General features: G+C 36.1%; 1 protein-coding gene across 1 annotated transcript in view; it reads right to left on the bottom strand.

Moving 5' to 3' along the window:
* The window catches only part of NEB (nebulin), a 225,010-nt gene that overhangs the window by 184,911 nt on the left and 25,253 nt on the right, over positions 1-14,846 (bottom strand). The window contains exons 15-20 of the mRNA XM_060302454.1: positions 14,665-14,763; positions 13,342-13,446; positions 12,261-12,368; positions 12,062-12,175; positions 3,569-3,766; positions 1,447-1,554 (exon numbers count right to left, since the gene is read on the bottom strand). Of these exons, the coding sequence (XP_060158437.1) occupies positions 1,447-1,554; positions 3,569-3,766; positions 12,062-12,175; positions 12,261-12,368; positions 13,342-13,446; positions 14,665-14,763 (732 nt within the window). The remainder of the gene's footprint in view (positions 1-1,446; positions 1,555-3,568; positions 3,767-12,061; positions 12,176-12,260; positions 12,369-13,341; positions 13,447-14,664; positions 14,764-14,846) is intronic.

Below are 14,846 nucleotides of genomic sequence, written 5' to 3'. Positions count from 1 at the left end.
ACCCTCACTTAGCACCTCTGACCCTTCTTTATGTGGTCTAACTTCCGGGATGACGGATTCACCTGACAGCAGGGGGAATGTTCAACTGCTGTCAGAGAAGGGACTGCTTTAAGAGCCCCAAGATCATCTTTGTTTCTTCTTAGACTGAATGACAACATATATACTACTTCAAAGTCATCAAGAATATAGCATAAGGTATAATAATACTTCAAAGAAAATTTCTATAATAGTCATTATATGCATAATTCACAATTGTCAAATATTGGAAAAAATCCACATGCCCACTAACTGGACAATCAAAGTGTGATATAGTCGTGCAAAGGAATACTACTCTCACTAATAAAAAGGAAAATATTACAGACACATGTAGAGATATGGATGAACCTCAAAAACATTATGCTAAGTGAAAGAATCCTGATACAAAAGAAATTTCTAGAAAAGGCAAAATTATAGAGGCAGAAAGCAGATCGGTGGTTGTCTGGGGTTGAAAATGGGAGTGGGAACTTTTTGGGGTGCTAGCAGCATCTTAAAATTCAATTGTGGGGCTTCCCTGGTGGCACAGTGGTTGAGAGTCTGCCTGCCGATGCAGGGGACACGGGTTCATGCCCCGGTCTGGGAAGATCCCACATGCCGCAGAGCGGCTGGGCCCGTGAGCCATGGCTGCTGAGCCTGTGCGTCTGGAGCCTGTGCTCCGCAACGGGAGAGGCCACAACAGTGAGAGGCCCGCGTACCGGAGGGAAAAAAAAAAAAATTCAATTGTGGGTCTGATATCACTGAGCCCCTGAATCTACGCCAGCAGCCAACCCCCTCCTGACTATTTTGAAGACAAAGTATTTGAGTAGCCTCCATAACTTCAAGTATTCTCTTTTTCTTGCTGCTAAAACCATTCCTAACTAGTAGGGGGATCTCATGAAACCCAAGGCCAAAGCTGAAGCAACCTTGACCTAACCTCTTGATACCAACTGCATCCAACGACCTAACAGAGCTTGCAGTCCAACCTCCCTAGACCATGCTGATTTCACTCCTATATTGTGTATTTCATAATATACTACTCATTTTCTATCTTGCTTCTGAAAAATAAAGATGCATTTACCAGTTAAAAAAAATTCAATTGTGGGGATGGCTATGCAACTATATGGATTTATTAAAACTTGTCAAGGGGTACACTTAAAATATGTGAATTTTTGTGGTATGCAAACTATACCTCGATAAAGCTGTTAAAAATATTTCTGTCATGAGTGGTTAACGTAAACGACTTTGGTGATGTGAAGAGGTATGATTATCTACCGAGAAAATTCATGCACGTGATAAGTTGGGGTTTTTTTTCCTCAGTAACAATACTAGAAAATGAAGTGGTAAAGGAGGCATTTCCCATGGTTTGGGAAGTTTTACCATGTCACATTCACAAATCTATCTCTGTGACACACAGAGATATGATGGCTTTACCTCATTCAGAATGTCTGAAGCTCGCTTTGCCTTTTCTATTTCTAAGGACCCAAAAGGTACCCAGCCGCAACCTTTCATCCAGCTATTGTAGTCAGCTTTGTATTGGACCTAAAACACCAAGAGAAAGATTACATTTCTTTTCTCAGCAACATCCTTCTTCGTAAAATCATTAACATTTTCCCCAAAATAATGCTTTTAAGTTTTCTGACCAGTTTCCTTATTCCATACGTTGAGGTTATTTTAAACATTTCCTTGGGGAGAGATATTAACAGCCCTTAGGTTTGCACTGTTCCTTCTAGTTGGCATATGTTCTACTTCACCCTTATTTCCAAAGTATGTGGAATTAGAATTCCAATCTGCTAAATTCAAAGCTGTATTTCAAGGAATAAATGAAATTGTTATATTTAGATTATCAAACGTGAGATGTTTGCTCACTAGAACATATTATGTATCATGTTTCTATGGTCAGATTATAACTGAAGGCCATATTGAAGGTGGATAATTTTACTCATTTTCTGATAAGACTTGATAGTAGTTATTTGTATTAAGTGTTTACACATATTGCCCTTCATGTGTAATTGTAAGCTTAGGAGCGTTTCTACATTGGCTAACAACACACTTTAATATAGTTGTATTCAATAATTTGCTTATGGAGAGCAGTTATCATTTGGAATTGGACCTATCTGGGAGACAGTTACTTGACGCTATTAAAATAATGACCTACTCCTGTTGTCTGGCTATAGGTGATACCTAAAACATGTACTCTAGATATAAAATTCAGATGATTGTTCTTTAGTGTGGGCCTTCTAACTGGAATGAAAAATCAAGAAACCATTGGTTCCTGCCTTTGAAAAACCTATGATCTATTTGGGAGGAAGAAACATAACAAAATGAAACAAATAAGATAATAATGCATAAAATAGAATTTTTAGTGATAAGAATGTAAAATTGTGCAGCTGCTATGGGAAAAAGTACAGCGATTCCTCAAAAAATTAAAAATAGAACTACCAAATCATCCAGAAATTCTACTTCTGGGTATATACTCGAAAGAATTGAAAACAGGATCTTGAAGATATTCATACATCCATGTTCATTGTGGCATTCGTCACAATAGCCAGAAGGTGAAAGCAGCCCAAATGTTCACTGACAGATGAATGGATAACCCAAATGTATACACATAGAATGGAACAGAATTCAGCCTCAAAAAGGAAGAAAACTCTGACACATACTATAACATGGATGAACCTTGAGGACATTATGCTAAGTGAAATAAACCAGGCACAAAAGGACAAGCATTGCATAATTCCATTGACACAAGGTCTTTAGAGTAGTCCAACTCACAGAGACGGAAAGTAGAAGGGGTGGTTGACAGGGACTGAGGGGAAGAGGAAATGGGGAGTTGTTTAATGTGCAGAGAGTTGCATTTTTGCAAGACGAAAAAGTTCTGGAGATTGGTTGCACAACAATGGGAATGTAACTGCTGCTGAACTGTACAATCAAAACTGGTAAAGATGGCAAATATTATGTTATGTCTATTTTACCATTAAAAAAATAGAACTGTTAGGATAAAGTATTCAATTGTATAGCTCAGACAAATTAATTTGCCTAAAGAAGTTTTGATCTGCAGGAAAAAAAACCCAGCTATTATAAAAAGTAATGCTATAAATAATATATTCTATTTTCAGACAAGATAGCAATCTATACAAAAAATTATTGATAATGATGAATGTGATAATTATGATAATGGTGATGATGATAATAGTGAATGTTTACTAAGAATTCACCAGGGCCCAGCACCATGCTAAGAGTATTTTGAATGCATTTAAATAATGAAAACAATTCTTTTGTATTATTCCAATTTTGCAGGAGGACTCTAAACTCAGCAAGGTTGATCACTTTCCCAAAAGGAAACTGTGATGGGGTGCTTTTGCCAGACCAAGGCCTCTCTAACTCTGAGGGGTGTGCTCTCATAGAATCCCAAGGATCATTTTCCCATTACATACTTGCTACATACAGAAGACAATGCAGATACTTCTGAGAATCGCCAAAAAATCACTCAACTTAGAAATCCTTTTCAGTTTCTACCTTAAAAAGAGGGAATAGAGAAAATCTGGTTACTCACATCACTCTGCAGTGCATAAGCCTTCTTGGCAAGGTCCATGTTAATGCTGTCCGGCGGGCAGCTGTAATTGTGTAAGAGGTGCTTATAGTCGACATCACTGGCAATTGCCTGAGATTTTTTAGCTTGAGTCACTTGGAGCATATCAAGAGGTGCCGTGTAGATATTTTTTGACTTTTCATAGTTTTTACGATATTCATGCTGTGAATAGGAAATTACCATTTATTAGCACAAATCTTCAATGGATTTCCAGAAAAGCACAGAGATCTCTCATAAACAACAAATACAAGATAGAGATTTTTTCCTTCTAGTTAGTTATTTTTTCCTAAAATTTTATCATATGTTTCACATCACTGAAACCGCCCCTCCCAAAATCATGGGCAGATGCATGGACAGATCTTCTCAAATCTTTGTTTAGATCAAAGAGGAACTGTCAGACAGTAGGAATGGGCCACAGCTTCTGATTCAGCCAGGTATTATTTTATTTTAAAACAGGGTTTTTCAAGGACCACTAGCAAGCATGATTTCTGCTAAGGTAATCTAACCTTGGAAGAGTCTTCCATTAAAGAAGTATTTTTTAAATTGTCAAAAATAATTTGACAATCATTTCATACTTCTGATTTTATAAAATGACTACTTCATAAACAGAGCTGTACACTTGACTTCTTGACTTTTCTAAAGTCATCTTTAAGTGAATAGTTACTGACTTTTCAACCTGACTATTCTACTTTGGACAACAGATAAGCCCCACTGAGAACCCCAGAGGTTTTTCCATACTAAGTTTAATTTTGGTAACAATTTAAAAGAAGTTTCAGATTTCAGCAGTTATAAGACCTCAAAGGAGAAAAATTTATGAAATTGACCCACTGAAGTAACGGTGGCCCTTATGTACAGTGTTCTCATAAACCAAATGTCCTGACTGGCCTCAGAAGGCACTTTCATCGGTTGGTTTTCTGGAATGGTTAGACAGGGTGTTAATTAGGTCAAAGTCCCAGCTTCATCATGTCTGCTCACCAATTACCTTAAAAGAGAGAAAAATTCTGACCCAGAATTTTTCCTTTAGGAAGATTCTAAACCTATTATATCTCCCTATAATCACATAAGCTCTAAAGACAGTGATCCAAGCTAGCAAGTATAGATGTGCATTATAAATCTCCTGCAGAAATTCCTTTTACAAATAATCCAATCTTTTAACTTTCTTAGGGAATATAGTCTTCCTTCTAAAACACTGTGGGTAGTCAGTTTCACAGAATAAATTCCTCTCTTAATTGTAAAATCTAGGCCCTGGTTTATGAAAATAAAATATGGAAACTTTATGATGGCATGCAAGAACACTGAAAAAAATAAAGACAGTTTGTCTTTATTAGAAATAAACGGATAAAGCAATGTTGCAATAGCAGTTGGTGTGTGGAAGTGTTTTTGACTAACTTGTTTTGACCCTTTTGTTCAAGTTCAGATAAGCTCACACATGCTGCACATATAAAAGGTTGTCAAAGCTCCAAATGGCTTTATTTTTACTTTTATCTATTTATTTATTTGGTCCCACCGTGTGGCCTGTGGGATCCCAGTTCCCCAGCCAGAGATGGAACCTGTGCCCCGCTGCAGTGGAAGCGCAGAGTCTTAACCACTGGACCACCAGGGAATTCCCTACTGATTTATTTTTTTATTGAAGTATAGTTGATTTACAATATTAGTTTCAGGTAGACAGCATAGTAATTCAGTGTTTTTACAGATTATGCTCCATTAAAAGTTATTACAAGATAATGGCTATAATTCCCTGTGCTGTACAATACAACCTAATTGCTTATCTATTTTATGCATAACAGTTTGTGTCTCTTAATCCCATACCCCTATCTTGCCTCTCTCTCCTTCCCTCTCCCTACTGGTAACTATCAATTCAAGTTTGTTTCTATATCTGTGTCTGTCTCGTTTTGTTATTTACATTCGTTTTATTTTTTAGATTCCACATATCATACAGTACTTGTCTCTCTCCGTCTGACTTATTTTACAAGCATAATATTCTCTAGGTACATCCACACTGCTGCAAATGGCAGAATTTCACTCCTTTATGGCTGAGTGATACTTGATTGTATATATATACCACGTATTCTTTATCCATTTATCTGTTGATGGATGCTTAGGTTGCTTCCATATCTTGGCTATTGTAAATAATGCTGCTATGAATACTGGGGTACATGTATCTTTTTGAACTAGTGTTTTTGTCTTTTCTGGATATATGCCCAGGAGTGGAACTACTGGATCATACGGTAGCTCTATTTTTAGTTTTTTAAGGAACCTCCATACTGTTTTCCATAGTGGCTGCACCAATTTACACACCCACCAACAGTGTAGGAGGGTTCCCTTTTCTCTACATCCTTGCCAACATTTGCTATTGGTAGACTTTTGGATGATAGCCATTCTGACAGGTATGAGGTGATATCTCATTGTTGTTTTGATTTGTATTTCTCTAATAATTAGCAATGCTGAGCATCTTTTCATGAGACTGTCAGCCACCTGTATGCCTTCTTTGGAAAAATGTCTATTCAAGTCTTCTGCCCATTTTCTTTTCTTTTCTTTTTTTTTTTTTGATTGTTTGCTTTCTTGATACTGAGCTGCACGAGCCATTTATATAGTCTGGATGTTAACCCCTTCTTGGCCATATCATTTGCAAATATGTTCTATTTCATTCTTTTACATGTAGCTGTCCGGTTTTCCCAGCACCACTTATTGAAGACACTGTCTTTTCTCCATTGTATATTCTTGCCTCCTTTGTCATAGTTTAATTGACCATAGGTGCGTGAGTTTATTTCTGGGCTCTCTATTCTGTTCCACTGATCTCTGTGTCTGATTTTGTACAGGACCATGCTGTATTGATTTCTGTAGCTTTGTAATACAGTCTGAAGTTTGGAAGCATAATACCTCCAGCTTTGTTCTTTCTTCTCAAGATTGGTTTGGCTATTCAGGATCTACTGTGGTTCCATATAAGTTTTAGAATTATTTGTTCTGGTTCTGTGAAAAAAGTTATGGGTATTTTGATATGGATTGCATAACCTCTGTAGATTTCTTTGGGTTGTATGGGCATTTTAACAACATTAATTCTTCTAATCCATGAATATGGGATATCTTTCCATTGTTTTGTATCACCTTCAATTTTCTTCATCAATGTCTTATAGTTTTCAGAGTACTGGTATTTTACCTCCTTTGTTAAATTTATTCCTATTTTACACTCCCATTTACCACTGCAACAAAAAGAATAAAATACCTAGGAATAAACCGACCTAGGGAGACAAAAGGCCTGTATGCAGAAAACTATAAGACACCGATGAAAGAAATTAAAGATGATACCAACAGATGGAGAGATATACCATGTTCTTGGATTGGAAGAACAAATATTGTGAAAATGACTATACTACCCAAAGCAATCTACAGATTCAATGCAATCCCTATCAAATTACCAATGGCATTTTTTACAGAGCTAGAGCAAATCATCTTAAAATTTGTATGGAGACACAAAAGACCCTGAATAGCCAAAGCAGTCTTGAGGGAAAAAAACAGAGCTGGAGGAATCAGACTCCCTGACTTCAGACTATACCACAAAGCTACAGTAATCAAGGCAATATGGTACTGGCACAAAAGCAGAAACATAGATCAATGGAACAAGATAGAAACCCCAGAGATAAACCCACGCACCTATGGTCAACTAATCTATGACAAAGGAGGCAAAGATATACAATGGAGAAAAGACAGTCTCTTCAATAAGTGGTGCTGGGAAAACTGGACAGCTACATGTAAAAGAATGAAATTAGAACACTCCCTAACACCATACACAAAAATGAACTCAAAATGGATTTGAGACCTAAATGTAAGACTGGACACTATAAAACTCTTAGAGGAAAACATAGGAAGAACACTCTTTGACATAAATCACAGCAAGATCTTTTTTGATCCACCTCCTAGAGTAATGGAAATAAAAACAAAAATAAACAAATGGGATCTAATGAAACTCCAAAGCTTTTGCAAAGCAAAGGAAACCATAAACAAGATGAAAAGACAACCCTCAGAATGGGAGAAAATATTTGCAAACGAATCAACAAAGGATTAATCTCCAAAATATATAAACAGCTCATGCAGCTCAATATTAAAGAAACAAACAACCCAATCCAAAAATGGGCAGAAGACCTAAATAGACATTTCTCCAAAGAAGACATACAGATGGCCAAGAAGCACATGAAAAGCTGCTCAACATCACTAATTATTAGAGAAATGCAAATCAAAACTACAATGAGGTATCACCTCACAGCAGTTAGAATGGGCATCATCAGAAAATGTACAAACAACAAATGCCGGAGAGGGTGTGGAGAAAAGGGAACCCTCTTGCGCTGTTGGTGGGAATGTAAATTGATACAGCCACTATGGAGAACAGTACAGAGGTTCCTTAAAAACTAAAAATAGAATTACCATATGATCCATCAATCTCACTACTGGGCATGTACCCAGAGAAAACCTAATTCAAAAAGACACATACACCCCAATGTTCACTGCAGCACTATTTACAATAGCCAGGTCATGGAAGCAAACTAAATGCCCATCGACAGATGAATGGATAAAGATGTGGTACATATATACAAAGGAATATTACTCAGCCATAAAAAGGAACAAAATTGAGTCATTTGTTGAGATGTGGATGGATCTAGAGACTATCATACAGAGTGAAGTAAGTCAGAAAGAGAAAAACAAATATCGTGTATTAATTCATGTATGTGGAACCTAGAAAAATGGTACAGATGAACCGGTTTGCAGGGCAGAAGTTGAGACACAGATGTAGAGAACAAATGTATGGACACCAAGGGGGGAAAACCATGGTGGAGTGGGGATGGTGGTGTGCTGAATTGGGCGATTGTGATTGACATGTATACACTGATGTGTATAAAATTGATGACTAATAAGAACCTGCAGTATAAACAAACAAACAAACAAAAAACAACTAATACTAAACTTTCTTTGGGTTATTTGTATGGAAATATGTTAATATAAATGTTTCAGACATTACATGAAATTTCTAAAAATCTTATATGCTCTGGTATAATGTTATAAGTCATAATTCTAGTTATTACTTTAAAATGTATAACTCAGAAATAACTAAATATCCTTGTTAACTCCATTATTATGAACTTTCATCAAATCTTTAACCATGGTCATTTTTAAGTCTTTTGTCATTTACAGACAGTTCTGGGTGTACTCTGATGCTTTTGCAAAAATGTTCCTATAAAAGGATTTCATCTTCAAGGAATTCATGGAAAAGACTCTGACAAGTCCAGGTTTCTGGTAACTGACTACACTGCTGAACTGAATGAATAAGAATTTTCAGAACTCTAATGGAAAACTGATGTATTCATAAAAGTGCTAACAAAAGATCAAGATGAAAAAAAATTAATTACATGTGACTGAGTGAACTGATGAGGATGATTATAATTTTTGTGACTTTCTGTTTGAATTAAAAAAAATTTATTCCTATTCTTTTTGATGCAATTTTAAATGTGGCTTTTTTTTTACTTTCTGATAGTTCATTATTAGTGTATAGAAAAGCAACAGATTTCTGTATATTAATCTTGTATCCTTAAACTTTACTAAATTCATTTATTAGTTCTGATTGTTTTTGGGTGCAGACTTTAGGGTTTTCTATATAAAGTATCATGTCATCTACAAATAGTGACAATTTTACTTCTTCCCTTCCAATATGGATGCTTTTTATTATTTTTTTAATTAATTTATTTTTTCTGATGGCTGTGGCCAGGACTCCCAATACTATGTTAAATAGACGTGGAAAGAGTGGGCATCCTTGCTTGTTCCTGAATTTAGAGGGAAGGTTTTCAGCTTTTCATCACTGAGTGTGATGTTAGCTGTGGGTTTGTCATAAATGGCTTTTATTTGTTGAGATATGTTCCCTCTATACCCACTTTGATGAGTTTTTATCATGAATGGATATTGAATTTTGTCAAATGCTTTTTCTACATCTGTTGAGATGGTCATGTGATCTTTATCCTTCCTTTCGTTAATGTGGTGAATCACATTGATTGATTTGCAAATATTGAACCATCCTGCCTCCCTGGAATAAATCCAACTCAATTATGGTATATGATACTTTTTATATACTGTTGGATTCAGTTTGCTAATATTTTGTTGAGGAGTTTTGCATCTATACTTAAAGATATTGGTCTGTAATTTTTTTCTAGTATCTTCTTCTGGTTTTGATATTAGGGTAATTGTGGCCTCACAGAATGAACTTGGGAGTGTTCCATCTTCTTCAATTTTTTGGAATAGTTTGAGAAGGATAGGTATTAGTTCTTTTTTATATGTTTGGTAGAATTCACCTGTGAAGCCGTCTGGTCCTAGATTTTTGTTTGCTTGCATTTTTTTTTTAATGCAAATTCAATTTCACTACTAGTGACTGGTCTGTTCAAATATCTGTTTCTTCTTGATTCAGTTTTGGCAAGTTGTATGTTTCTAGAAATTTGTCCATTTCTTCTAGGTTGTCCAATTTGTTGGCTTATAACTGTTCATAGTATTATAATTTTTGTATCTCTGTGGTATTGGTTGTTATTTGTCCCTTTCATTTCTTATTTTATTTATTTGGGTCCTCTCTTTTCTTCTTGGTGATCTTGGCTTTATCAGTTTTTTTCTCTTTTCAAAATAACAACTCTTGGTTTCATTGATCTTTTCTATTGTTTTATTAAATTTTCATTTTATTTATTTCCTCTCTTTATGATTTTCTTCCTTCTGCTGACTTTGGGTTTTGTTTGTTCTTCTTTTTCCAATTCCTTTAGGTGGTAGATTGGGTTATTTATTTGAGATTTGTCTTGCTCTTGAGGAAGGCCTATATCGCTATAAACTTCCCTCTTCAAACTTCTTTTGCTGTATTCCATAGATTTTGGAGTGTTGTTTCCATTTTCATTTGTCTTGAGGTATTTTCTGATTTCCTCTTTGATTCCTTCATTGACTCACTGGTTTTTTTTTGTTTGTTTGTTTGTTTGTTTTTTGCAGTATGCAGGCTTCTCACTGTTGTGGCCTCTCCCATTGCAGAGCATAGGCTCCAGATGCGCAGGCTCAGCAGCCATGGCTCACGGGCCTAGACACTCCGCGGCATGTGGGATCCTCCCGGACCGGGTCATGAACCCGTGTCCCCTGCATTGGCAGGCGGACCCTCAACCACTGTGTCACCAGGGAAGCCTGACTCACTGTTATTTTAGTGGCGTGTTGTTTAGTCCCAAATGGCTTTAAAAGACTCTTTTTAAAAGCAATGTGTGCTCTGTATCTGCAGCTTAGATTTTAGCCTGAATATTATTTGAGAATGACTCATCATTGACTACCTCTTTTGGTTGCCAACATGAATCAATTAACAAGTAGTTATTGAACACTTATTATGCACTTAATAACTTAGTGTTCTAATGGGTTCTGTGGTAGGGTAAAAACCAAAGATAAATATACACGTGCTGTCAATGGGAGCCATAACTTTCTTGAGTTGAGACAAAATAAGGAACTGGTGAAGAAGATAGTATTATGTATGTGAGCACTGTATACTGACTGTATATAATCACACTGTATCTAATTCAGTGTGAATTTACTAGAGAAAATAACTGAATAAGACGTTTAAAGTGCTGTATGACTATATAGTAAATGTGAAATGATTTAAAGAAGGTTTAATAGCTCACAATATGAACACGTGGTTAAAATGAAACTAAATGATACAAACACCCTTCTCTTTCACCATGAAAAGCTAATATTTGCAAGCTATGTTGAACATTCTTACCACTTTTAAGGGATTCTCCAAACATTTTAAAACACAGTGTATATTGCAATTTTCAATAGTATATGTTTGCCTCTCTATGGTAAGAATTTTAACTGGAAGATGATAGATATCCTAAAGGCAATCCTTAGGGAATCCATGAATTCTCTATGAAAGTCAGGCAAAAGATGTGAAAAAAACTCCATTTCCCTAAAGAGATGGACCAGATCTTTTATCAGATTCTCAACGGGGCCTATAATTAATGGAATCTTAGACCTAGGCCAATACTAATTACTAAAGTCAGTAAAGAGCAATGTTAGCTATACTAAGATTTTTATCTCTGACTCATGATTTTCTTCCAAAATAAAGTCACTTTTTAAACCACAATTTTAAGTTACTTTTCAATTAGAAAATATGAAAACATCTTAATGTTTTCCAAAAGGTGTTGAGAATTACAATCAATATTCTACTAAATATGAATACAGGTTTTTTCAAAGTGAAATGAAGATCAAGTACAAATCATTAATTTCTCTCCTCAAACATGAGAGGTACAAGAGTCTGGGGAATCATTGTACTTCTAAAGTTGTCCTCAGCAGTTCATTGTTGTGAACCTGAGAGAGCCCATGGATATGGAATCTTTTTACACCATTACCCTTGGGCATGTTGACTGGGACACAATCTTGAAAACAAGACAGATTCACAAAAGCACTCACATCACTCTGGTTTTTGGCCGTCTTCAAAGAGTGCAGCATCTTGGGATCATCGTTAATGCTGAGGGCTCCAATCATCTTTCCTTTGCTTTTCTCATAGTCTTTCTTGTACATCACCTGCAAAGACATCACACGTGCCAGATTTCACTCTTCAGGAAGATCGCTGAGGCCCCCCCCGTCCAGGTGCCCAGGCCATACTCACATCGCTAGAGTTCCTGGTATTGGCTTTGGCTGCCAGCAGGGGAATGGCATCCACCTTAATGTCAAACTTCTTAGCTTTGGTCTTCTCCCAGTCATACTTATAAGCATTCTGGACAGAAAAATTTCAGCAGAGGAATGCGCAAAAGTAATATGCATGTTATCACACTTTAAAGACTAGAGGGTAACCCAATACCTTGTCTTAATATAAAAAGACCATTTTCTTTGTTTAAGAAATTGTGCGTATTTTAGATAATTCTCCTCAAGATGAATCTTCCAATTCTCTAAGATTAAGTTTCTCTACTCTCCATGAGAATATTGTATTATATTAACTTCATTCTAGTTATCATACTAATATTTGATTCCTAACACTGAATATTTTATAGAGTGGCACAAATATTCTATAGTTAACTTACTTTGTATTATATAAAGGCACCATTTTTATTTGATCTCAAAGTCCTCTGAAAAGGTTATTTCACGAATCATTGCAATACTCATTGATGCTGGATAATTTTAGTACTTATTTAAAGAATTGTTGAAGAAATTGAAACCCTCAAGGGTAATTTGACTTTTCTATAAAATTAAGTTTGGAAATGAAAGATAGCAATGGATACCTGGCCTTATGCCTTTTGAATACCCTATATCTTTGTTAGTGCAAGTTCTCTTACATGTAGAAATAAGTATCATTTGTGTGAAATAAGGGACTTTATATACCTGGGAAGTAAACAAAATGAAACTGTATCTTAAAATATGAGGTCCTGAAAGAAAATTATAGTATAGTATAAAAGGATATATGGCTAAAAGAGCTTACATTAAGATTTGCAATTAAACATACATGAACGGTGGTATTTTGAGGTTTGGTTAAAATATATTAAGATTGTCTCATTGTATGAAGCTACTTATAAGATTGCTACACACATTTTATAAGGTGAGTTTAAAGTTACCCTGGCAGAGGCATAGGGACACAATACAAATGTTAACTGTTATTCCCATCTTTAACATTGAAATATTTATTCAATGAGGCAATTCAAAAATAAAAGCATAGTTGTCAGTATAACACATGGCATAGTGCACGAGGAACTCACATCACTCAGGTTATAGGCGTTGACTTTGTGCTGGATAAAGGCAGGAGTATCTGGAGGTATATGGCACTTGAACTTTTCGTTTTCATGTTTTGCTTTGTAATTTAGCTGAGAGCAAGAGAGAAAGAGAAAATGAGCCATTTAGTTCTCAATTCAGAAGAAGATTGTTCCAAAATACAAAAGAAAAAAAAATATTGGGTGGTACATTTCATGAGATAAAATGTAAAATACATTTTGTTAAATAACAACTGACAGAGTCGTTACGATCAAAAGAGAAATCCACCTGGAGGGGTGGGATAGGGAGGGTGGGAGGGAGACGCAAGAGGGAAGAGATATGGGAACATATGTATATGTATAACTGATTCACTTTGTTATAAAGCAGAAACTAACACACCATTGTAAAGCAATTATACCCCAATAAAGATGTTAAAAAAAAAAAGAAAAAGAGAAATCCAGATCTAGGGTGGGCCACTCTGCCTTACTGACACTGCGTGGAGGATAGTTGACAGCTGTTATCATATCTGTCACCATGGTAGGGCCCTAATGGAAAGAGGTGGCACTTCCATACGTGGGAGCTCCCCTCTTTATATATCACAATTGGTCCTGTAGGTTCTGAGAGTGACAGCCTTTCTTCCTTTCTGCTGTCAACGCTCAATCACTGGAAAATCTTTTCTAACAAATCTGGTTATGTCCCCTCACATGCATTATGGTTTGTGGATACTCTAACTGAAGCCTTCATTTCTGGCCATAATCTACTGAGGTTACTTTTATTTTTCATTTTTTTATTTCAACACAAGTTTGGAAATTCACACTGAAAATTTATATGATAAAATGTATCTCAAAGACTCCATTTCCTAAAAACTTATTTGAGAGACAGAGAAATCCCATGTACTGAATACCCGCTCTGGGCCAGGATGTGTACTATGCGTGTATCTTCTTTCACAATCTTCAAAACCACCACAAATTATCAAAGGGAACTATGAGGTATGGAGAGGTTAAACAACTTTCCTAGGCCCCAGGTCATAAATGACAGAGCTGGAATTTGAATCCAGTTCTCTCTGACTCGGAAACTCATGTTCTTTCCAGTGCATTAAGCTACGTTAGTTTCCCTTGCAGAGCTCTTTTACTATAATTGTTATCCACCCAAGAAGATGTAAGGTAACTAAATAGGAAAGTATTTTAGGTGATTACAAATATATACAAGTTAAACTTGTTAAAAGTTACGTAGCCTTTTTTATAAATGTGACAAGTCACTGGATTTCACGTATAGAGTTATGATAAGCTACCCCTCATAACTGGATTTCTTGGATATTTAGGGGAACTTACATCACTCAGCTGTTTGGAATTGACTTGGGCTTGCACCAGAACAGGAGAGTCGGTGACCTGAGTGAATTTTGTCTTATCCGGGTGGACTTTGTAGGTGTGCTGTGGGGGAAAGAGAATCACGTTTAGTAGTATCACTTGTCAAATCCGAGTTGGCCTATAGGCCAAGCAAGCAGAACCCCATC

The sequence above is a fragment of the Globicephala melas genome, chromosome 7, assembly GCF_963455315.2.
Source record: "Globicephala melas chromosome 7, mGloMel1.2, whole genome shotgun sequence".
NCBI lineage: Eukaryota > Metazoa > Chordata > Mammalia > Artiodactyla > Delphinidae > Globicephala > Globicephala melas.
The sequence above is the reverse complement of the archived record's forward strand: the minus strand, read 5'-3'. Positions and strand labels throughout refer to the sequence as shown.